The sequence below is a fragment of the Grammomys surdaster genome, unplaced genomic scaffold (genome assembly GCF_004785775.1).
Source record: "Grammomys surdaster isolate TR1022 unplaced genomic scaffold, NIH_TR_1.0 186, whole genome shotgun sequence".
In the NCBI taxonomy this organism is placed as follows: domain Eukaryota; kingdom Metazoa; phylum Chordata; class Mammalia; order Rodentia; family Muridae; genus Grammomys; species Grammomys surdaster.
In genome coordinates this window covers 6,586,703-6,609,053 of record NW_021604631.1, presented here as the reverse complement: position 1 = coordinate 6,609,053, position 22,351 = coordinate 6,586,703, and the positions used below count along the sequence as shown (strand labels likewise).

At 46.6% G+C, this 22,351-nt stretch overlaps 1 protein-coding gene across 2 annotated transcripts in view; it reads left to right on the top strand.

The window, feature by feature from the left end:
• Dennd2a (DENN domain containing 2A) overlaps positions 1-10,178 on the top strand; it is an 87,688-nt gene extending 77,510 nt beyond the window's left edge. For both annotated transcript variants that reach the window (XM_028768429.1, XM_028768430.1), the window contains exons 14-19: positions 2,186-2,363; positions 3,997-4,038; positions 6,485-6,602; positions 6,903-7,142; positions 8,335-8,421; positions 9,002-10,178. In XM_028768429.1, coding sequence (XP_028624262.1) covers positions 2,186-2,363; positions 3,997-4,038; positions 6,485-6,602; positions 6,903-7,142; positions 8,335-8,421; positions 9,002-9,033 — 697 coding nt within the window. In that variant the 3' untranslated portion in view covers positions 9,034-10,178. The remainder of the gene's footprint in view (positions 1-2,185; positions 2,364-3,996; positions 4,039-6,484; positions 6,603-6,902; positions 7,143-8,334; positions 8,422-9,001) is intronic.
• The last annotated feature ends 12,173 nt before the right edge of the window (positions 10,179-22,351 follow it).

Below are 22,351 nucleotides of genomic sequence, written 5' to 3'. Positions count from 1 at the left end.
TTTCTGCAGTACTAGGGGTGGAACCTGTGACCTCAAATGTAAAAGTTCTTTCATAAGTTACACAGGGCTGGAGGCGGTCCCTGAAGCCATTTCTTGTAGCATCTCAGAGTGTGTTCTATGAGCCACGCTCAGGCCAAGGGACGTGATACGCTAGTTTGAGGCACTGATGGGTTTGACTTATTCTCATACAGCATACGCTGTTTGAGTATCCTCTCCCACAGCCCCTGGCCTCCCTTTTCTCACCCCTCCCCCACCTCCCACCCATAGGTGCCCTTTGTCCCCCAGACACCTTTGCTTCCACTTTCATGTGACATATACATACAGGGTCTTATGTGTCTATATAAAATCCAGGAACCAAAAGAAAAATATGTTTGTCTTCTTTAATATGATTGATGATTTCTAGTTGCATCCATTTTCCTGGAAGAGACACAACTTTGTTCTATACAAGACACACACACACACACACATTAAAGGGGCTGGAGAGTTGGCTCAGTGACTAAGACAACTTCTGCTCTTACAGAGGACCCAGGTTCAGTTCTTAGAACCCCGTGGTGACTTACAACTATCTGTAAATCCAGTTCCAGGGGATCTGACTCCTTCTGACCTGTGAGGGCACCAGAAACATGTGATGTATAGACACACATGCAGGCAGAACACACAAACACAGAAATAAAATTTACATTTACAGGTCAACCAATGAGAGCACACATCTTTAATCTCAGCATTTGGGGAGGCAGAGACAGTCGGATCTCTGACTTCGAGGCTATCCTGGTCTACATAATGAGTTCCAGGATAGCCAGAGATATACAGAGAAACCCTGACTTGGGAGGGAGGGAGGGGGAGAACAAAACAGAAGAAAAAAGAAATGAAATTTACCACATTCTTCTTGTCCATTCTTCTGTTTTTGAATGCTGAGATTAGTTCCACGACATACGTAGTTCTTGTGAATAGCGCTCAGTAGACATTGCTGTGGAAATAGCTCTGTAAAAGGTTGGTTTGGACTCGTTTGGGTAAACGCATGGGAGTGGAATAGCCAGTAGAATGGTGGAGCTATCGTTAGCTTTTTGAGGAAGCTCATTTTGACTCCTATAGTCGGTAACCTTTCTACCAACAGTGTAAAGCGGTTCTCTTTGTCCTCATCCTTATGGTATTTGTTATTTGGACTCATTGTTTTGTTTTGTTTGTTTTTTTATGAGTTTTGTTCTGTTTGATGTGTAATGGTTTGATTTTGGTGTTTTGTTTTGTTTGAGACAGGGTTTCTCTATGTAGCCCTGGCTGTCCTGGAACTCACTCTGTAGACCTGGCTGGTCTCGAACTCAGAAATCCGCCTGCCTCTGCCTCCCAAGTGCTGGGATTAAAGGCATGAGCAGCACCCCCAGGCTTGTTTTTGTTTTTTGAACCTGTCATGTATTATTAGCTGTCTTGGAACTCACTGTGTAGACCAGGCTGTCCTGAAACCCACAGAGATCCACTCTCTCCCGAGTGCTGAGATTAAAGATGTGTGCCACTGTGCTCAGCTGGTATTTGGCTTGGTTTTTTGGTTTATTGTTTTTATGTCTATATTAAAGTACATGTATGGGGGCTGGAGAGATGGCTCAGTGGTTAAGAGCACTGGCTCTTCTTCCAGAGGTCCTGAGTTCAGTTCCCACCAACCACATGGTGGCTCACAACCATCTGTAATGGGATCCAATGCCCTCTTCTGGTGTGTCTGAAGACAGCTACAGTGTATTCATATACATAAAACAAATAAGTAATTTTAAAAAAAGGTGTATGCTGCCGCACCTAGTGTGAAATATTAAAAAAAAAAAAAAAAGGTACATGTACAATGCATGTGTGGTTGTCAGAGGAAAGCTCTCAGGAGCCTGATTGTCTTTCTTCGCTGTGGCTTCTGGAAACCAAAGTTGGGTCATCATCTTGTGTGGTAAGCGCATTCACCGTTTTTCTTATGACTGCCATTCTGACTGGGGGAAGAGGGAATCTCAGCATGGTTTGACCTGTGTTTCTCTCATGGCTGCTGAAGCTGGACACTTTTTTTATGGTAGATGTGTTGGCTGTGATCATTTGAGAACCATTTATTCTAACCAGTGCCCCTCTGGGATGATCCCGGTCCTCTTCCCTAGCCTCTGCTGTTGAAGCCCCGCCCTCACCCACACTGAGCCAGCTTCTTTCTGTCTGTCCCCTGCAGCACTCTGTCCAAATGCTGCCATGCCATGGTAGCACTCATCTACCCCTTCAGCTGGCAGCACACCTACATCCCGGTGTTGCCACCTGCCATGATCGACATAGTGTGCTCGCCCACGCCCTTCCTCATCGGGCTGCTCTCCAGCTCGCTGCCACTGCTCAGGGAGCTGCCACTGGAAGAGGTGAGCCAACGAGCCCTGCACCCCAGTTCCCCAGGCCACACAACGAGGAGGGGAGTGCTGGGCAGGAGTGGGAAGATGCCAGGGCTTGCTCTGTGGCAGTCCCTTCCCAGAGTCTCTCATCAATCATTTCCCCTCTAAATGGCATGGCCTGTATCAGCAGCCATTTCGAAGCCCTGACATCAGACATAGCCATCCTTTCTCCCTCTACTGGGCAGAGAAAGCAGTATCTGGAATATGTGCTTGAACTAATGACAGAGTAGGCAAGGACTTAGCTATGCCATTAAAAAAACAAAAACAAAAACAAAAAACACAGGGCATGACAGGCAAGATGGTTCAGTGCCAGGCCTGATGTTCAATCCTCCGAGCGTCACCTGCTGAAAAGAGAACACTGGCTCTTGAAAGTTGTGCTCTTGACCTCCACATGCATGCTATAGTACACACACACACACACACACACACACACACACACACACACACGGAAGAGAGAGGGGAGAACAGGGACAGGGAATTAGCTCTGTGATAGAGTGCCTGTGTACCATGCACAAACCTCTAGGTCTAGCCCCTAGTCTAAGAAACAATAATGAATAAAAGCTGGAATTAAAGGGAGGGAGAACTAGAGCCACAAAGCTGGGTGTGAGTGTTACATTCCTGCACCCCAGCACTCACCAAGCAAGGTAGGGGGATCTCATGTTTGAAGTCAGCCTGGGCTGCATAACAAAACACTGCAAAATTAACCACATTGTTGTGATAACAGCCAGGATTTATAGTTTAGTGTGCAAGCACGGGAAGTTGCGTGTGGCACCTCTGCAATCACTCAGTCCTTTTTAAATAGTGTCTGACCTGCCCTGTGTCTGGGACCCCAGGAGTCAAGAGTAGGAAACAAGAGCCAAATTCTGCTGTTCAGCTTGACCGTGGTGAGGATGCCAGTCAGTCCATCTGCCCTCCATTATCCGAGGGCTTGGGGTGCTGGCCTTTGATTGTGTGAAGGCAAGGAGTTTATGTGGCTCTCAGCATACAAAGCCTGTTTCCAACTGTGGCCAGGCAGGCCATCCAACCCTGTTCTCCCTCTATCATAGTGTCCCACCTAAGCTAGGGTCTGCATGAGGGTCTACCCTCAGAAGCAGCATGTAAGCGTGTCCTTAAGCTTTGTACCCAATGTAGGTCATTCACCCTTTTGCTGGTCCTATATCTCAACCCACACTAAGGAGAGAGTGCTCCCTCAAAACACTGTAACTGACAAAGGCACACAGCCTGCAGCCTGACAGTGTTCCCCAGACCCCATTCCTCTTCCCTCTGAAGAACTAGCAGGTTCAGTGGATATCTCAGGGATAAAAAGGTGAATTCCCCAGCATGGAGAGGTGCAGATTAGCAACTTTTGTCCCACCTCTGTAACCCACAAACAAACCAACGACAGGGAAGCCCCGGCATGGACCAAACAGGGCTGGGAATCAGCTGCTGACATGTGTGTGTCCTAGCCTTCAGGACTAGCTTGGTCCATTCGCCTATTCCCTGTCAGAACACAGACACACACACATTCTTCACATCTCCGGTGCTGAGGAGGAGGAAAATGACACATCCATCTTTACCCAGAAACCCTAGTGACAATACTCATCCCGTTTCTTCTGTCTTGTAGGTCCTTGTGGTTGATCTCATCAATGACAGGTTCCTCAGACAGGTGAGTAGAGACCCAGCTCCACCTGCTGCTCCTGTGCCTTCTCTTCTTCCAGAGAGCCCAACTCCAGCTCCAGAAAGGGTCTGTAGTAAGCCTGAACCTGCTAGCTCAGCTGGACCATGGGACCAGCCCAGGCCAAGGCCAGCCAAGGATGAGGCAGTGAAGAGGAAGGCATCAGCAAAGACTGGTTTTCATCTGCACAAGCTTCAACCAGTTAATCATCGGGGCACAGGCTTGAGAGATGGCTTAGCAATGACAAGTTCACACTGCTTATATGAGTGTTTGATGAATTCAAGGTTTTTTCCCTGGTACCCACGTCAGGCAGCTCACTGCCACCTCTGACTCCAGCTTCAAAGGATTCAACAGCTCTGGCCTCTTCAGTCACTGTGTTCTGTGCTCACACGCACAGACCCACGCATGGACATACACTTACACATAATTTTAAAATATGAAGCTTAAGTTTTTAATGGGGGAGAGGGATGGCAGAAGAGCTGACTCGGCAGTTAAGAGCACTTGCTGCTCTTGCAGAGGACCAGGGTTCAGTTCCCAACAAAGCATTCATACACAGAAAGTTAAACTAAATAATTTTTAATTGAAAAAAAAAAAAAGAATCAGGGAACATCCAGGCATGATGATACCTCCCAATAATCCTTTCATTCAGGAGGAGGAGGCAGGAGGATTGCTTTAAATTTAAAGCCAACTGGGCCGCACAGTGGGATAGTGAGTACTGGGCCAGCCTAGGTTATAGAGACCTTCAGAAAAAAAAATCATAAAGAAATAGAGATACAGGGGGCTGGAGAGATGGCTCAGAGGTTAAGAGCACTGACTGCTCTTCCAGAGGTCCTGAGTTCAATTCCCAGCAACCACGTGGTGGCTTACAACCATCTGTAATGAGATCTGAGGTACTCTTCTGGTGTGTCTGAAGAGATACAAAATTATCTGTTTTTTTTATTATTTTTGCTATTTTTTGTTTTAGTTTGGTGTTTTGTTTGATTTTGTCTCTGCTTGTTTTGGTGCTGGACATAGATCCCAGGCTTGCAAATGCTAGACAACAAACTCTACCATGGGGTATCACTCCCCAGCCTGATTCTATTGTTTTTTTCCCTAAGAAAAGTAAGATAAAGATAAAAGAAACAAGTAGAAAGAAAATTATATGTGTTCTTACCTTTAAAAGATTGATAGAAGCTGGGCGTGGTGGCACACACCTTTAGTCCCAGCGCTCAGGAGTGTGTGTATCTATGTGTGTGTGGGGGGTGTTCTCTGTGAGTTCAAGGTTAGCTTGGTATATATGTTCTAGATTAGTCAGGGCTACACAGTGACACCCTGTCCTCCCAAATTACAGATTGATAAGAAAACCTACCAAAATATGTATGCTTATCTTGGGAGGGAGACTGGAAACAGAGGGACTGGTTTAAAATTATTTATAGGCATTCATGATGGAGGTGGTGCTGGAACTGGGGCTGGTGGTTGTTCTGTCATTTAGACTTTGCCTTTTGAGCCAGGATCTCACTGTATAGGCTAGGCTGGCCTGACCTGGGATTACTGGTATTATAGACCCTCAACACCATACACTTTGATCTGCTTTCTGTACTGATCCTAAAGTATTTTCCTCATAAGAGAAACTAATACACTTTTATTTTTGACTGAGTGGTTATGTTGCCTGGTACCACCAGCTCCAGCAGTACACCACTACTCAATGCAGCTTTGCATTACACTGGTACTGTCCCGGGCCAGGTCTCTCAGTGAGCCTGGCCTCCCTTCAGCGTGAGGGCAGTGAGAAGCAGCTACTGCTACCACTGAGCACTTTTGCAAGAGAACTGCGTGGACTTCAGTCTCTAAGACGAAACTCATACTGACAGACAGCCCATCTTACAAATGAACACAAGGTGGCTCTCACAACTTGTAAAAGCTAGAGTGGAGATTTGAACCTGAAATCTGTGGTTCTTCACAGCTCCTACTACGTTAGGAGCTGAGGGCGGATAAGATGGTTCAGAGAGTAAAGGCTCTTGCCATAGACCCTGATGACCTGAATTCAATCCTCAGAACCTACATGGTGGAACAAGAGAAGTACACACACTCTAAATAATTGAGTACTTTAAAAAAGTCTGCTGGGTGGTGGTAGCAAACTTCTTATAGGCAGGGACAGACAGAGTTCTCTGAGTTTGAAGCCAGCCTGGTCTACAGAGCAAATTCCAGGACAGCCAGGAAACCCTGTCTCAAAGGGAAACAAAACAAAAAACCGGGTGTGGTGGTACACACCTTTGATCCCAGCCCTCTATGAGTTTGAGACCAGCCTGGTCTACAGAGGGAGTCCCAGACCAGCCAGGGCTACAAGGTGAGACTTTGTGTCAACAAAGTTTAAACTATGAGCTCAGCGGCCTGCCCAGACATGTGGCTGGCACACACCTTGTCGGATGTAGCTGCGCTCACTGTATCTCCTGCCTTACAGATGGAGGACGAGGATTCTATTCTGCCCCGGAAGCTTCAGGTAGCCCTGGAACACATTCTGGAGCAGAGGAATGACCTGGCCTGTGACCAGGATGGAGGCCCACTGGACTGTGTGCATGGTAAACGCCAGGGCCTTGGAACAACTGGTCAGTGGCTGACTGAGAAAGTAGGGGTATGAGGAGAGAGTGGGGTTCAGCCTGTCACCTGGATTTCATTCCAGCCATAATCGCAGGAACTTCCCACTCCCTTCACTTAGGTTCTAAAATACCTCTAAAAGAGGGGAAAAGACAACTTTAAGTGCCCTTCTTCTTGGAAGGTCACAGGTGGCTGTGTTACACAGGTCACTGTAATCAATAACTGACCTGGGCTTCGGTCCACCAACCCCCCTCACTGTCTTGGCCTTTGTGCCCCTTGCACAGGCCCTGAGTCCAGTTCCTTGAGTGACGTGGTGTCCGAAGCCTTTGTCCGATTTTTTGTGGAGATTGTGGGCCACTATTCTCTGTTCCTGACATCGGGCGAGGAGAGAAGCCTGCAGCGAGAGGCCTTCAGAAAAGCCGTCTCCTCTAAGAGCCTACGACGCTTCCTGGAGGTCTTCATGGAGACTCAGACTTTCCGTGGCTTCATCCAGGAGCGAGAACTACGCAGGCAAGATGTCAAAGGTTAGAACAGCACACTGACCTTCCTGGGGCACTGAGGCAGAAGTGCCTAAGGCTCTAAGTGGCTGAGGAGTGGGGGAAGGGGGTCACAAAGATATAAGCAAGAACAGGGGGAAGTCACAAAGATGCAAGCAAGAGCAGGGGGAAGTCACAAAGATGCAAGAGCAGTATTCCAGCTTCCACAAGAGCTGCCATCAGCCACACCTCAACAGTGAATGTGGACTGCCTCTGCTCCTCCCAGGTTTCCCCTGTCCTTCCTGCTTTTCTGTAGTCCCCCTCCTCTTCCTCAAGCCCCACCATTCTTCCCATCTGTCTTTCTTCCTGTTCCCTGTCCAGGGACTGTGGATGGGATTAAAGTTCCAGAGAGCGTGGTCTGGTGCCTGCAGCCTTGGGCTAGCACTGCATAATCTCTGGACAGCCTGCTTCATTTTCCACTCGCACCGCCCTTTCTCCCTCTTCTCTGTATTCTCTTCTCTTCCTGTCCTGTCTGCATAGGGCTCCACCATGCTTCTAGGGAGAAAGGAAACGTGGATTACCAAATGACGAGACACCATCCCAGCCTATTTTGTCCACTGTCCCGGACGGACATTCCGGAAATCTAAAACCTAGGAATGCTGGTAAAGGCTGTTTTGATGGAGCTAAAGCTGGGAAGGAAAGGCCTTACCTTTGCAGCATGGCTGTACAGAGGCCAGAAGGTTCCAGAGGAGCAGCTGGCCCCAGGCCTGAGATTTCTCTGATGCTGTGAACTCAGCCTGAGCCCTGAACTCCCACGGCCAGCCATCTGCACAGGAAAGACAGGCAGCCGTACTTGAGGCAGTTCTGATGAGGATTTCCACAGGACAAGAGACTAGAGGGTGGGAGAGGACCAGCTTCTCTCAGGGCTTGCTTCTCCTCAGAAGAGCTGCCAGATGCATATAGCCAGTGACAGGTCGCTGTTAGTGAGTAAGGTAGCAGGAATGAGGGAGGGTCTCGAGTGTGAGCGGACTTTACTGCTTTCCACAGACAGCTGTTATACAAGGTGGGGCAATTATAAGGATAGTAAAACCCCTTATAAACCTCGTGCTTGAAAGCATGTTTATAGGCACAGCTGTGTCTCAGAAGCCAGGCTTCCCTTTCCTGAGTGATCAAGGAAGAAGGTCTGTGCAGAAGCACAAAAGCAAGCAACTAAAATATCCTGGATATCTCTCATCACCAGGTCTGTTTGAAGTCCGAGCCCAAGAGTACCTGGAAACCTTGCCCAGTGGAGAACACAGTGGGGTCAATAAATTCCTCAAGGGACTGGGTAAGACCTGGGTCCCTGTCACCAGCCTCAGTTCTAAGCTATCTTTCCTGGAGTCTTAACTAGTTCCATCCATAAGAGCCAGGAACAGTACAGGGTGGACTGTCTACCTCTCTTAGTCTGTCCCTGGGCCCTAGGGTTACCTCACTAACATCCTTGCCATCATCTCCTGTATCCCTGAATCTTGTGGGAGCCCAACCAAGACAGCAGGCCTGGGGCCAGGCAGGGAGTAACTTAACATAGGTAGGACTCCTTCCAGCCTCCGAATGGCCCTGAGCAGAAAAGAATCATCAGGACTACAGTTTAATCAGCAAAAAGGGCCTGACGGTGCATCCTGCACCCCAGCGTTTGGGAGGTGGAGGTGGGAAGATCAGGAGTTCGGTGACCCAGCCAGCAAGATGGCCCAGCACGTGGCACCCAAGCCTAAGTCCAATCCCCAGAACCCACATAAAGGTGGGAGGAGGGAACTGAGTCCCCAAAGTTGTCCTTTGACTCCACAGTCTGCTGAGACACATACTTTCCTGTGCCCCTCCCCCCCTCCCTCCCTCCCCTCTCTTCTGATAAAATGTTCTCTCTTTTTTAGGCAATAAAATGAAGTTTCTCCACAAGAAATAGCCCTCATCTTGGCTCAAGGGAAACCTCCTCCCTAGTGCCCCAGTCCTTCCAGGATGGGTCCCTGAGCTGGGCAGGCAGCAGATGCTGAGGACAGCTCTGGGGAGGACCTGCGCGCATGCAGACTGTTGTCACTGTGGTTGGTCGGTTCTGGGTTCTTTAAATCGTAGATATTAAAAGAAAATAAGAAGAAGGAAGATATCTGGCTCTTCCTTCAGCTCTCCTGCCCCATCTCATCTCCTCTGGGCCAGCTCTTTGACAGCTGTGGAGACAGGAGACAGGAAGAGTGGCAGCCACAGAAGATGTCTTCTGCCCACGCCACTGGCTCTTCAGGAGCAGTCTATGACGCCACCTGGTGGCTGAGACTGTGGACTTTACTGAAGAAAACTGTTTTCTTCCCTTAGAAGCCATAAAGAACCACTCATGCCCAAAAAGTCTGTGGCTTTTAGAGGGACACATAAAAACAAGAAATATTGTTAACTGGCAATAAAATGTTCTTAGGGACCTGAAGTTTCTATTTCCTGTGGCCCAACCATGACACTTAGGCCACTGCTGTGAACCTATTCCTCTCGGCCAGCATAGCTGGGAGAGGTTTCTGTAGTTGCTTCTCTTTAATGAGAGGGAGGACCTGGATCAGCTGACCTGTGGGACCAATGGAAGTCTGCAAGAGTCCTGTATGCAGCAAAGGAAAGCTCTCAGGCTGGCCTCGGAGCCACCACCCTGGAACTGCCGGACTCCAGTGAATGCCACCAGTAACTAAGGACATCTGGATTGCCTCTGACCTGGGCAGGAGTAATAAGGGGGTATGGCTGGGGTGTTGGGGGAAGCCTAAGAAAGAATGTGACCATGAGGGCTCAGGAATCTATACCACACAAGCTCCTCAGCATAGACAACTTTACTGATAGCAATATTCCGTGTATTTTTATATTGCCCCCAAGTGATCACAGTTAGTATTTTGGAATATACATTCTTTTCTAACTTATTTTATATTATACTGTTTTACTTAAGAACTCCAGGTGAATAAATAAATAAATATATCTTTATCAACATTCCTAGTGGGTGTGTAATATTCTATTTTATTAATGTTTTTGTATTTGACTTAAGTGAAACCTAAAATAAAATTGGGGAAATGTGCTAGGCTACTTGTATGAAGAGGCTTTTCTCTTTTCTTTCTTTTTTTTTTTAATTTTATTGTATGTACACTGGTTCTTTTGCCTACGTGTATATCTGTGTGAGGGTGTTGGATCTTCTGGAACTGGAGTTTCGGGTAGTTGTGAGCTGCCCTGTGGGAATTGAGCCCTGGTTCTTTGGAAGAGCAGCCAGTGCTCTTAACTACTGAGCCATCTCTCCAGCCCCTAAATCTATACTTTTTGTTTGTTGTTTTGTTTTTGAGACAGGGTTTCACTCTGTACCCCTCACTCAGGGGGTGGAGGACAGAGGCAAACATATCTTAGAGTTCAAGGCCAGCCTGATCTACAGATAGCCAGGGCTACACAGAGAAACCCTGTCTCAAAAAAAAAAAAAAAAAACAAATTAATAATAATAATATAAAGGAAGGTTTCTTTTGTCTGTCCTAGTGGTGAACACCCTTAATCCCGGTACTCAGGAGACAGAGGCAAGCAGATCTGAGTTCCAGGCCAATGCAATCTACAAAGCAAGTTCTCGGACAGCCTGGGCTACATACAGAGACCCTGCCTCATAATAAATAAGGTGTCTTTTTGTGTCCCTGTAAATCCTGTTTACTGCTGTGTCGCCAGTCTTCCCTCTCCTATTTGGCACCACAGCATGAACTGCCAAGCATGGTGGCTCATGCTTAAAGAGTTCCAGCCCTCTGGAGACTGAGGCAGGAGGATTGCCATGTGATACACTGAGACCCTGTTCTAAAACACACACCCATACACACACTAAAAAAAAAAAAAAAAAAGCAGGAAGAAGGCTAGGGAAAGGGGAAAGGCCCAGTTAGTAAAGCATTTACTGTGCTAGCCTGAGAACAGACAGCAGTCCTGTGTTTTAACAAGCTGGGCTTCTGTATTATGAGCTGTATTTGTAATCCCAACGCTGGGGAAGTGGAGACAGGCAGATTCTAATGCCTCAAGTGGCCAGTCAAGCTAATAGGTGAGCCTCAAGTCAATAAAGGGCACATGTCTAAATAAAAAATAAAAAAAAAAAGAGGGGGAGGCCGGGCGGTGGTGGCGCACGCCTTTAATCCCAGCACTTGGGAGGCAGAGGCAGGCGGATTTCTGAGTTCGAGAGTTCGAGGCTAGCCTGGTCTACAGAGTGAGTTCCAGGACAGCCAGGGCTACACAGAGAAACCCTGTCTCGAAAAACCAAACCAAAAAAAAAAAAAAAAAAAGAGGGGGAGTCTGGGGTGATAGCTCAGCTGTCTGTTCGTAGATTCCCTGCACCTACCAGGTGCTCACACAACCATCTGTAATTCTAGTTCTAGGGGATTCAACACCACCTTCTGGCTCTACTGGTACTGACTTGCCCTCACATGTACACATATGCACATACATGAATAAGCAATAAAGTAAAATTATAACAAGGTGGAGTCCAGTGTGGAACTTAGTGAGAATGCTCTGTGAGCAAAGTGCCAGTGTCAGGCCTGAGGCAGGAGGAATGCCGTGCACGGGCCCACACAGTAGAAAGAGAAAACTGACTCAGACACATTGTCCTCATGCGCACAGACATACAGTCTTCAAATAAAACGTACACATATGTACACATGCACACATTTAAAACAACGCCTGGAAAAAAAAAGGCCACAAAATGGAGAGATGGCTCAGTGATTAAGCTCTGCTCTTACAGAGGACAACAGTCCAGCTACTGTAGCATAATCGGAGTGCTCACAATTGCCTGTAACTCCAGCTCCAGGGGTCTGATGCTGTCTTCTGGCCTCCAAGGGGACCTGCATGCACACGGGCATACACACCGTGCGCATGCGCACATACACGCCACACGCAACTTTCTGTAAATGTTTGAAAAAGGAGCAAGAGGACATAGACAACCATAAAAGCGATAAATGCTCGTCATTCTTTCTCAAAGGGACTCCTTGTTGCTGGAAACAGTTTTATCCTTCACCCAGCTACCTTAGCAGCATGCTAAGCAAGACCTTTACCACAGATACCGAAAAGGAAACCGCACGAAGAAACTCCCAGAGGCTTGGTGAGGGTGAAGCCAGAGCTAAGGGGTTCCTGAGGCTAAGGGATGTGGTAAATTCTCCTCCCCTCTTGTCTTTGTTTCCTGAGCCTTGGGCCAGTACAAGCTAATCTTTTTTTTTTTTTTTCGGGGGTGGGGGGTTTCGAGACAGGGTTTCTCTTTATAGCCCTGGCTGTCCTAGAACTCACTCTGTAGACCAGGCTGGCCTCGAACTCAGAAATCCGCCTGCCTCTGCCTCCCAAGTGCTGCGATTAAAGGCGTGGGCCACCACCGCCTGGCTTATACTGTACAGGCTAATCTTGCACGCTCCCGGCCTTGTGTTCTCCACTAGTTTCTTTACTCGATTGCAATGAAAGTCACAGAACGTAAACTTAGTCAATTTTAAAGTAAATAATTCAGGGGCATGCAGTACATTCACAGTATGCAACTACGGCCTCTCTTGAATTAATACACTTCTTCCTTCCCTTAAACCAGAATGCATATCCACTTCTCAGCAGTGATCCCTTCTCGGCAGACTTTGGTGGGTAGGTGGGAGCTATTCCAGGCCTGACCTGAAAACCTGAGACAAGAACAGGAAAAGGCAAAACAAGGCAGGTGAACAGGCTAGTACTGCCCACACCTGTCAAGGCCAATTAACTGTGCTCCACCGGCTCTCTAGTGACCACACCTTAACCTCACCCGGGCCCAAAGTGGAGTTCAACTGCCAACTTCTGGCCACAGTTAGGTAGCCTGGTACCAGCTTCCCTAACAAGGACCAGCTCTGTGCCCCTTACCTGCCCACCCCTACTCTCCTTTTCCTAAGGGACCCCCCACAACTCTTTGAGAACAGAATTGAGTTCTACAACCAAACCTCACAGGAAGTCCCTTCCCAGCCAGACTAATTCCTGTAGTCCCTGGGCAGAGTCTAGGCTAGACTGTTCTAGAGAACACAGATTTGCTGCAGATTCACACAGATCTAGCCTAGGGCTTTGACAGTTGTAAAACTACTTGAGCAAGGGCCTCTGGGTACAGCAGGACCATGTTCTCAGGCCAGCTAAATGCTCAGCAGAGCAGTAGGGTTTGGCCACCATGTAACCAGGATGACCCCTGCCCACCCTGTCCTTGGAGCCCTGGAGACTGGATTGAGGCTGTTCTGTATTCTGTCATCTCTGTGCCCCATCAGCCTATGGGAAAACTCCAAGCAGGACCAGAGACGGCATAGCAGCCCTGCATGTAAGGTGGGTCCAGCCTGTGTTAATGAGACTTGTGAAGAAGCTGGTGAATTTTCTAGTGATAACAAATTCAGGAGACTAGAAAGGAAAAGGCAGCTTTGTTGTTGTTGTATTCTCTGCAGGTTATTCCATTTTGTTTTGAGACAGGCCCTCACAAAGTATTCTTTTTTTTTTTTCTTTTTTTAGATTTTTCGAGACAAGGTTTCTCTGTGTAGCCCTGGCTGTCCTGGAACTCACTCTGTAGACCAGGATGGCCTTGAACTCAGAAATCCACCTGCCTCTGCCTCCCAAGTGCTGGGATTAAAGGCGTGCACCACCACCGCCTGGCATCACAAAGTATTCTTAACTGTCCTGGAACTCACCGTATGTCAGGCTGCCCTCAAACTCATGGAGATCTGCCTGCCTCTGCCTCCTGACTGCTGGGATTATAAGCATATGTCATGTCCACCTTCATGTAGACATGTTACTGTGTGCTGTACTTCAAATGCTGATTTCTGTGCTCCCTGATCTGATTGCAATCCTTGTTCTGAGACTCTCCTGTCTCAATGTTGTGTAAACATTTGTTCACGGGCCATTCCTCACTGTTCAATAAAGAAACTGGTCAGCCAATGACTGAGCAGGGGAGAGAATAAAGCTGGGCTTCCTCAGCCTTGTTGAAGGGTAAAAGAAAGAGGAAAAAGATGTTAGCCATGAGGAGAGACTTCAGGAGACACCAGGAGAAAACAGCTGGGGCAGAGAAAGGCATAGCTAAGGGAGAGAGAGGTCATACTGAAAATGGATCATAACTATTTCTTACACTGGGCAACATAGGGACGCAAAGCCTATAACAACCTAGCAAGAGAGATCTTCTAGAGCAGAGATTGACAATTTTCCTGATACTGTGACCCTTTAATACCATTCCACATTGTAGTGACATCCCCAATCATAAAATTATTTTCATTGCTACTTCATAACTGTAATATTGCTACTATTGTGAATTATAATATAAATATCTTCTCAAAGCTGAAATCAACAAATTCATATTTTCTGGCTTTTATTTCAGCTTTCTGGTTCTTTTTAAAAAGGGTCTCTCTATTCTATGCAGCCCTGGTTGGCAAGAACTCATGGTATGGACCAGGCTTGGGCCCTCCTGTCTCTGCCTCCTAAATTCTCAGATTAAAGGTTCACACCTCCACATGTGCCTTGTTTCATCCTTTGTATAAAACTGTTAGCCTGTCATAGAAATGGCAGAGAGAAACCAGGAATCTTCAAAACCTTTTGACCAAACTGTAAATAAATGGATTTCCCTTTATTGATATCTCCTGATCACTTTTAAGGAGCTTAATACTAGCCGGGCGGTGGTGGCACACGCCTTTAATCCCATCCCAGCACTTGGGAGGCAGAGGCAGGTGGATTTCTGAGTTCGAGGCCAGCCTCGTCTACAGAGTGAGTTCCAGGACAGCCAGGGCTACACAGAGAAACCCTGTCTCGAAAAACAAAACAAACAAACAAAAAAAGAAGCTTAATACTTATAAATCAGGACTAGAGAGATGGTTTGGCGGTTAAGAGCATATATTGCTCTTCCAGAGGACTGCTGTTCAAATCCCAGTGTTACAGGTAGCTGAGCTGCCTGTAACAACAGCCCTGGGGGATATACAACTGGACTTCACGGGCACCCACAAACATTACACACACACACTAAAATAATAATAATAAATATAATAATAATAATAATGACAGACATGATTCTGGTGTGCCTATACCATGATTAGGAGGCAGACTCATGTCTGATACTCTGGGCTAGAAATCAAGAGGCTTCTCATCCGCTGGGAGTTTCTCCTCTGTTCTCTGACCTTGGATGTCCATTGTCTACAAATACATATTGATTCATTGATTAAAGATGCTTTTTGGAGCCGAGCAGTGGTGGCGCACGCCTTTAATCCCAGCACTTGGAAGGCAGAGACAGGCGGATTTCTGAGTTCGAGGCCAGCCTGGTCTACAGAGTGAGTTCCAGGACAGCCAGGGCTATACAGAGAAACCCTGTCTCGAAAAATAAAAATAAAAATAAATTTAAAAAAAAGATGCGGCCGGGTGGTGGTGGCGCACACCTTTAATCCCAGCACTTGGGAGGCAGAGGCAGGTGGATTTCTGAGTTCGAGGCCAGCCTGGTCTACAGAGTGACCAGGACAGCCAGGGCTATACAGAGAAACCCTGTCTCGAAAAACCAAAAAATAAATAAATAAATAAAAATCATTAAAAAAAAAAGAATGAAAAAAAAAAGATGCTTTTTGGATTTTGACTGTTCTTGTGTATGAGGAATACTCTTAGCTGGCCATTTTTATGGCATGGAGAGTTCCTGGTAAAGTCTCACGATCCAGACCTTGTTTTATGTCCTTGGGTGTTCATCTGTGAAGACAGTGCATTTGAAATGTCCTTTTTGAAGGCTTGGTTAAGCCACTAGCTGAACAGTTGTTGGCCTTGTATGGGAAACTTTGGGTTCCTTTGGCAGAGGGCTCATTTTATTTGCTTTCTATGTGACTTGCTTTGGCATTGTCTTTATGGTATAGGTGAGGATCTGGGTTCAGAGGTCACTTGCTGGCAAAGAATTAACCCAGGGACACAGGATGAGAAATAAAAACAAGGAAGTCTGGAGAGACATCTCAGGGGTGAAGATGCAGTATTGCTTTTTGCAGATGATCTCAGTATGGTCCCCAGCACCTCTTGGAACTCCAGCTCCAAGGGGTCTGACACTACCAACCTCTGAGGGCACATACCCACACACGACATACATGCATACCCATCATTAAAAGCAAAAGAAATGGGGAGCCAGCAACATGGGTCAGTAGTACAGGTACCTGTGGTACAGTGAGTGTTCTGCCTGCATGTATACCTGCAGGCCAGAAGAGGGCGCCAAATCTCATTATAGAGGGCCATGAGCCAACATGTGCTTGTTGGGAATTGAACTCAGGTCCTCTGGAAAAGTAGCTAATGTTCTCAACCTCTGAGCCATCTCTTTAGCCCCCTTATGCTAATTCTTATGTTCCTTCTTATGTTCCTGCTCTTCCACTGCATTTTGATTTCGATTTACTCTTTATTCTCATGTTTGAGTGTGAGACTTAACACTCAAACTCGTCTTGAGTCTCCTTGAAGTGACAGTTGATCTGTGACAAATTACTTCTGCTATCCAAGGCTTAAATATCTTTGGGGGTATTATCTCTGTAATCGGAGAAAGATTAAGATTCTTGGTTGTGATATGGTGGTACAGGTTTGTTTGTTTGTTTTAAATTTTATGTATTCACCATTGCTCTCTTCAGACACACCAGAAGAAGGCATCAGATCCCATTAAAGATGGTTATGAGCCACCATGTGGTTGCTGGGACTTGAACTCAGGACCTCTGGAAGAGCAGTCAGTGCTCTTAACCACTGAGCCATCCCTCCAGCCCGGTGGTACAGGTTTGTAACTCAAGCACTTGTAGGTGGATGCAGGAAGGGGCAAGAGTTCAAAGCCACCTTCAATTTCATAGTGAGTTCAAGGTCAGCCTGAGTTATCTGAGACTCTTTCTCAGAAAAATAAGCGATCGTTCCTGGCTTGCATTTGAATTTGAGTCAATTGTTGAGATTCCTACTACTGTTAGTGTAGAATTATGTGAAACAGTAGTGGCTGAGCAGGGTGCAAACCTTTGATTCCTTGGGTGGGAGAGGCAGAGGAATCTGAGTTTGAAGCCAGCCTGGTCTACAGATCAAGTTCCAGGACAAGCAGGGCTACACAAAGAAACCCTGTCTCAAAAAAAAAACAGAAAAAAGACGAAAGAAAGGAAGGAAGGAAGAAAGGAAGGAAGAAAGGAAGGAAGAAAGAAAGAGTAATGATAAGTATTGCGTTTTGCTGGGCAGTGGTGGCGCATGCGTTTAATCCCAGCACTTGGGAGGCAGAGGCAGGCAGATTTCTGAGTTCGAGGCCAGCCTGGTCTACAAAGTGAGTTCCAGGATAGCCAGGCTTACACAGAGAAACCCTGTCTCGAAAAACAAACAAACAAAAAAAGTATTGTGTTTTATAAAAAAGAAAAGGCTCGGTATGGTGAGGTGGAAGGGGTGCTGCTGCGGGCCCATGCTGAGGCATCCCCCCTGAGGTACCAGCCTCATTCGGGTATAGTATAGAATAGAGTTTATTTAGGGCATTTGGAGGGGCATTGAGGAGGTAGTAGAGACAGAGAGAGAGGGAGAGAGAAAGAGAGAGAGAGAGAGAGAGAGAGAGAGAGAGAGAGAGAGAGTAGAGGAGTAGAGGCTGGCCCTGAACACATGGAGAGAGAGGAGGGAGGGGAATGAGGAGAGAAGGGACAGAGCAGGAAGAGGGTAAGAGAGCAAAAGAGTAAGGGGGGGGGGCAAGCAGCCCCTTTTATAGTGAGTCAGACATACTTGGCTATGGGGCAGACCTGGTATTGTGGGGCAGAACCTAAAAGAAATGCTAACAATAGGTTATCAAGGTGACCCCAGGGGAGAAGTCCTACTGTGTGAATGCACTATGAGTTACAGTAACTCTTTTTGCTATTGTTTTTGGGTTTTGGTTGAAGAGATGACAGCTCAGTGGTTCGGAGTTGGTTCTGCTCTTGTGCTGGACCCAAATTCAGTTTCCAACACTCACTGTAGGCATCCAGCATTCATGTGCACGTAACTCTTACATAGACACGCACATGTGCATACAATTAAAGAAATAAAATAGATATTTAAAAAATAAGTAAAGTAAGTACATATTTGTTTTTTATGTATGTGTGTGTGAATGTCACATGTGTGCAGGTGCCCTTAGGGATCAGCAGAGGACATCAGGTCCCCTGGAGTTGGAACTACGGGCAGTTACAAACTGTCCCATGAGGATGCTAGGAGATAAACTAGGGTCTTCGGCAAGAACAGCAAATGCTATTTACCTCTAAGCCATCCCTCTAGCTGCTGTAACTCTTTTGTTAGCTGCCATTGTAAAGCCTTAGACTGGTTTCAGACCTGGGACTAGGGACTGAGGTGTATATTTTACATATCAAAGCAGACCTGGCTTCCAGGTTCTCCCAGCATCCTTCAGTCCCTACCTGGCATACCCTGCCCTCACCTTGAACTTCCCAGTCCAGGGGCTAGGCTGCCCTTCCCCCAGAGGCTCCTCCCTATATATTCTAGACATTTTGATCTTCTTCCTCTCCCTCTTTCCTTCTCCCTTGCCCCCTTCTTCTTCCCCTCTCCGTCCCCTCCCCCAGCCCCTTTTTCCTCCCTCTTTCTCCCTCCCTTCCTCCCCACCCTCTCCATCTCCCTTTATCCCCTCTCTCCTCTCCCTCCCTTTCCATAGCAACTTCCCCGGCCTCAGTCCTGGGGGCGGGGTGGGGGGTGGAGTAGGTAGTGAACTCACCCAGCTGAGAGCAGCTTCCCAATAAACCTACATTTAATATAACCTAATCTAGTTTGAATTGGCTCATTTCACTAGAAGTGGAATAACTTATCAGAGGCATCAGAACTTAGGGTCCAGTCCCAGCAAGACCCTGACCATCTGAAGAAACTCTGATCATCTCAGCTATATATGCTCTGGGGATCAAAGCCCTCTGCTTGCCAGACTCCATGGAGCAAAGTCTCCCTGCTTGGTGACCTGTATCGATTTCTGACAGCATTCTAGATCCTAGAAGTAATCAGTCATCCTTTGTATCAGAAGCTGTCACCTTTCCCCTTTCCCTACTATTGCTCTCTTTGCTGTGTGACTATTAAAAGCACACAGTACTTGCCACTCGGACTGCACCCTCTCTTGGAACTCACTGTGCTTCTGCCCGTAGAAGTTTCTCTTTCTAATATACATGCTGGTTCAGCTCTCTAGTGTAGGATCGTCTACAAGCACGATCCAAGGGATCACAGGCCAGAACCGTTACAATTTTGTGTCTTAGTCTGCATCTACTCTAATTAACCTGACAGAGGATGGAAATTTGGCTGATGAAACAATCTCTATTCGAGGGACCCCCGGGCTCCAAAGAGAAGAGATAAATGCTTTCCCCCTCCTTTATATAGAAACCTTGTTGTTTGTTTATTTGTTTATTGTTTGTTTGTTTGTTTGAAGACAAGGTTTGTCTATGTAGCTCTATCTGTCCCGGAACTTGCTCTGTACACAAGGATAGCCTTGAACTCACAGAGATCCACCTGCCTCTGCCTCCCATGTACTGGCATTACAGCCATATGCCACTGCTGCCCGGCTCAGAGACCGTTTACTAAAAGTGAACTTTGGAGCAAGCAGTGGAGACTTGTAGACCTGTTGGCTCCTGATTGAACATTATGTCGCAGCAGGGTGTCTTGCGGGCCTATCTGAGTTGGTTTCATTATGAGAGAGAAACAATGTATCAGAGGTCGCAAGAGTATCAGAAAGCTTTCATACAGGTGCCCCAACTGTTCATTGAAAGAATGTGAAGTCCTCATTCATGCTGGACAAGTCACACACTGCGCTAACGGTTCCCAAGCTTTTTACGCTTGTACAATTGCTGTCGTGGGCCGCATAGGCAAGATGGACACATCCTGACTGCTCAACAACCCAGATTTGTGGATGTGCTGTGACCAAGAGTTCCCAATTTTGAAATGCTGGCCTCTGCAGTTCCTTGTGTTTTGCAGAGTGAGTATATCTGCTAGTGGGACAACATGACGCATGTCAGCACGTAAGAATCTGACCTACACGTTCTGCTGGCACTGACTATATACAGCTCTTTAGTACTGAGACGTTATTTCTCTGCCGGTGAAATAAACCAATTCAAATCAGATTAGATTAGATTAAATGCAGGTTTATTGGGAAGCTGTTCTCAGCTAGGTGTGTTCACTGGCCCCAAGGACTGAGGCCCGGGAAGTCACCATGAGAAGGGAGAGAGGAAGGAGGGAGAAGAGAAAGAAAGAGCACACGTGTAGAGAGAGAAGTGAAGGATAAGACAGAGAGAGGGCCTGAGGGGACCAAAAATGTCTGGATTATCTAGGGAAGAACCTCTGGGAAAGGTCAGGGTTCAGGGTTGGGGGCAAAGTATGCCAGGTAGGGACTGAGGGATGCTGGGAGAACCTGGAGGACAGGTCTGCTTTGATACGTAAGATATGCACCTCAGTCCCTTGTTCCAGGATGTGAAACCAAACCAGTACAGTCTGTGACTCTGCTTATTATGGTCCCATGTTTTACAGGGCTAAAACAATGATCTTCTCAAAATTAACTGTTCCCAGAAAAGCCTATTAGGGGAAAGCAAGGGCTAAAACCCTTGCTATTGTTTTGTTATTTCCTCTAAATGGAACTATTGCCTCCTAGGGAAGACTCCTTAAGACTCAAGAAACAAGCTAAACTCATAAACCTCAAGGAGTTCCTGAAACTTACAGGTCTTAAGCCTCCCCTTCACCCTCTAAGGTTATATAAGCAGTAACAACTCCAGGCAAGGAGAGATTCTCCTGCAAGCTGAGCTGCCTACAAGTCATGCAGGGAGCTTCAGGAGGTAGCTTTGGTGAGTCACCAGCGTGCTGGGATGATAGGGTGGGCTTTTCAATGATGCATCTGTCTTTGAGTCATTCTCCTCCCCTCCGTGTTCCCATAAGTAACCCTGCACCCACATCCCTATAAGTAAGCCCTCACCCACACTGCTGAAACTCACTCACCCCAGGAAACTAAGCCAGACTTAGGTAGAAAGGTTTCTTGGGTCTGTTCTGGTATGGTACCTGGGATAATAGATGTTTGTCACATCAGAAAAAGTTACACAATACCTGAGTCCAGCAAGAGGAGAAACGTGCCTTATTGGGAGAGCATTTGCACAATTCAGACAGCTTGTGTTACTATATGTACTTCTCCTGGCTTTTATTTCATCTTTTCTTTAAAATTGTTCTTTTTTTTTTTTTTTTTTGAAATGAGATGGAGGGATGGATGCTGGAGAGATGGCTCAGTGGCTGCTCTTCCGAAGGTCTTGAGTTCAATTCCCAGCAACCACATGGTGGCTCACAACCATCTGGAATGGGATTCGATGATGTACTCACATGCATATAATAAATAAATAAATCTTTTATTTTTTAAGAATTATTTATTTATTTTATGTATATGAGTACACTGTATATGAGTACACTGTAGCTGTCTTCAGACACACCAGAAGAGGGCATCAGATTTCATTACAGATGACTGTGAGCCACCATGTGGTTGCTGGGAATTCAACTCAGGACCTCTAGGAGAGCAGTCAGTGCTCTTAACTCCTGAGCCATCTCTCCAGCCCCTAAACCTTTTTTAAAAAGAAAAAGAAAAAAGAAATGAGATGCAGGACTAGAAAGGTGACTCAGCAGTTCAGCATTGGCTACTCTTACAAAGGATCTGGGAGACAATTTGGATTCAGTTCCCTGGACCCAAGTCACCGTTAACAGCTGTCTGTAATCCCTGCCCAGAGGATCAGATGTCCTCTTCTCACCTCTGTGGGTTCCATGAATACATACAGTGCACAGACAATACGTGCACACGCACCACATACAAATAAATAAATAAATAAATAATTTAAAACCTATTAAAATGGTATTTTAGGAACCATTAAATATTTCATAAAACATTAAAGTGAAGTGACTTGTTTGAACTAAGTTGATAAAGGGCTTGTCTAGTATGCATGAAGACCTGGGTTTGATCTCCAGCACTGCATAGACCAGGCATGGTGATGCTTGCCTATAATTCCAGTGACCAGTGACATGGGTCGTTTTTTAATAGGATGATGGAACTCTTCTCCAAACAGTTGTGTCTGACCCAGGGTCCTTTGGTCAGTGAAGCTCAACTTAAGAGAGTATCTGAGTTCCTTTCTCACAGGCTTTTGTGGAAGTGTGCAGAGCAGGCTTCATTATAGAGTTACAGAGATGGGGGATGGTGGCACATTCTTTTGATCCTAACCCTGGCCGAGCCTGATGGATCCGTACTGAGAGTTCCAGGCCAGCCACAGGCTGCTGTAGTGAGATGCTGTCTCTAAAAGAAAAAA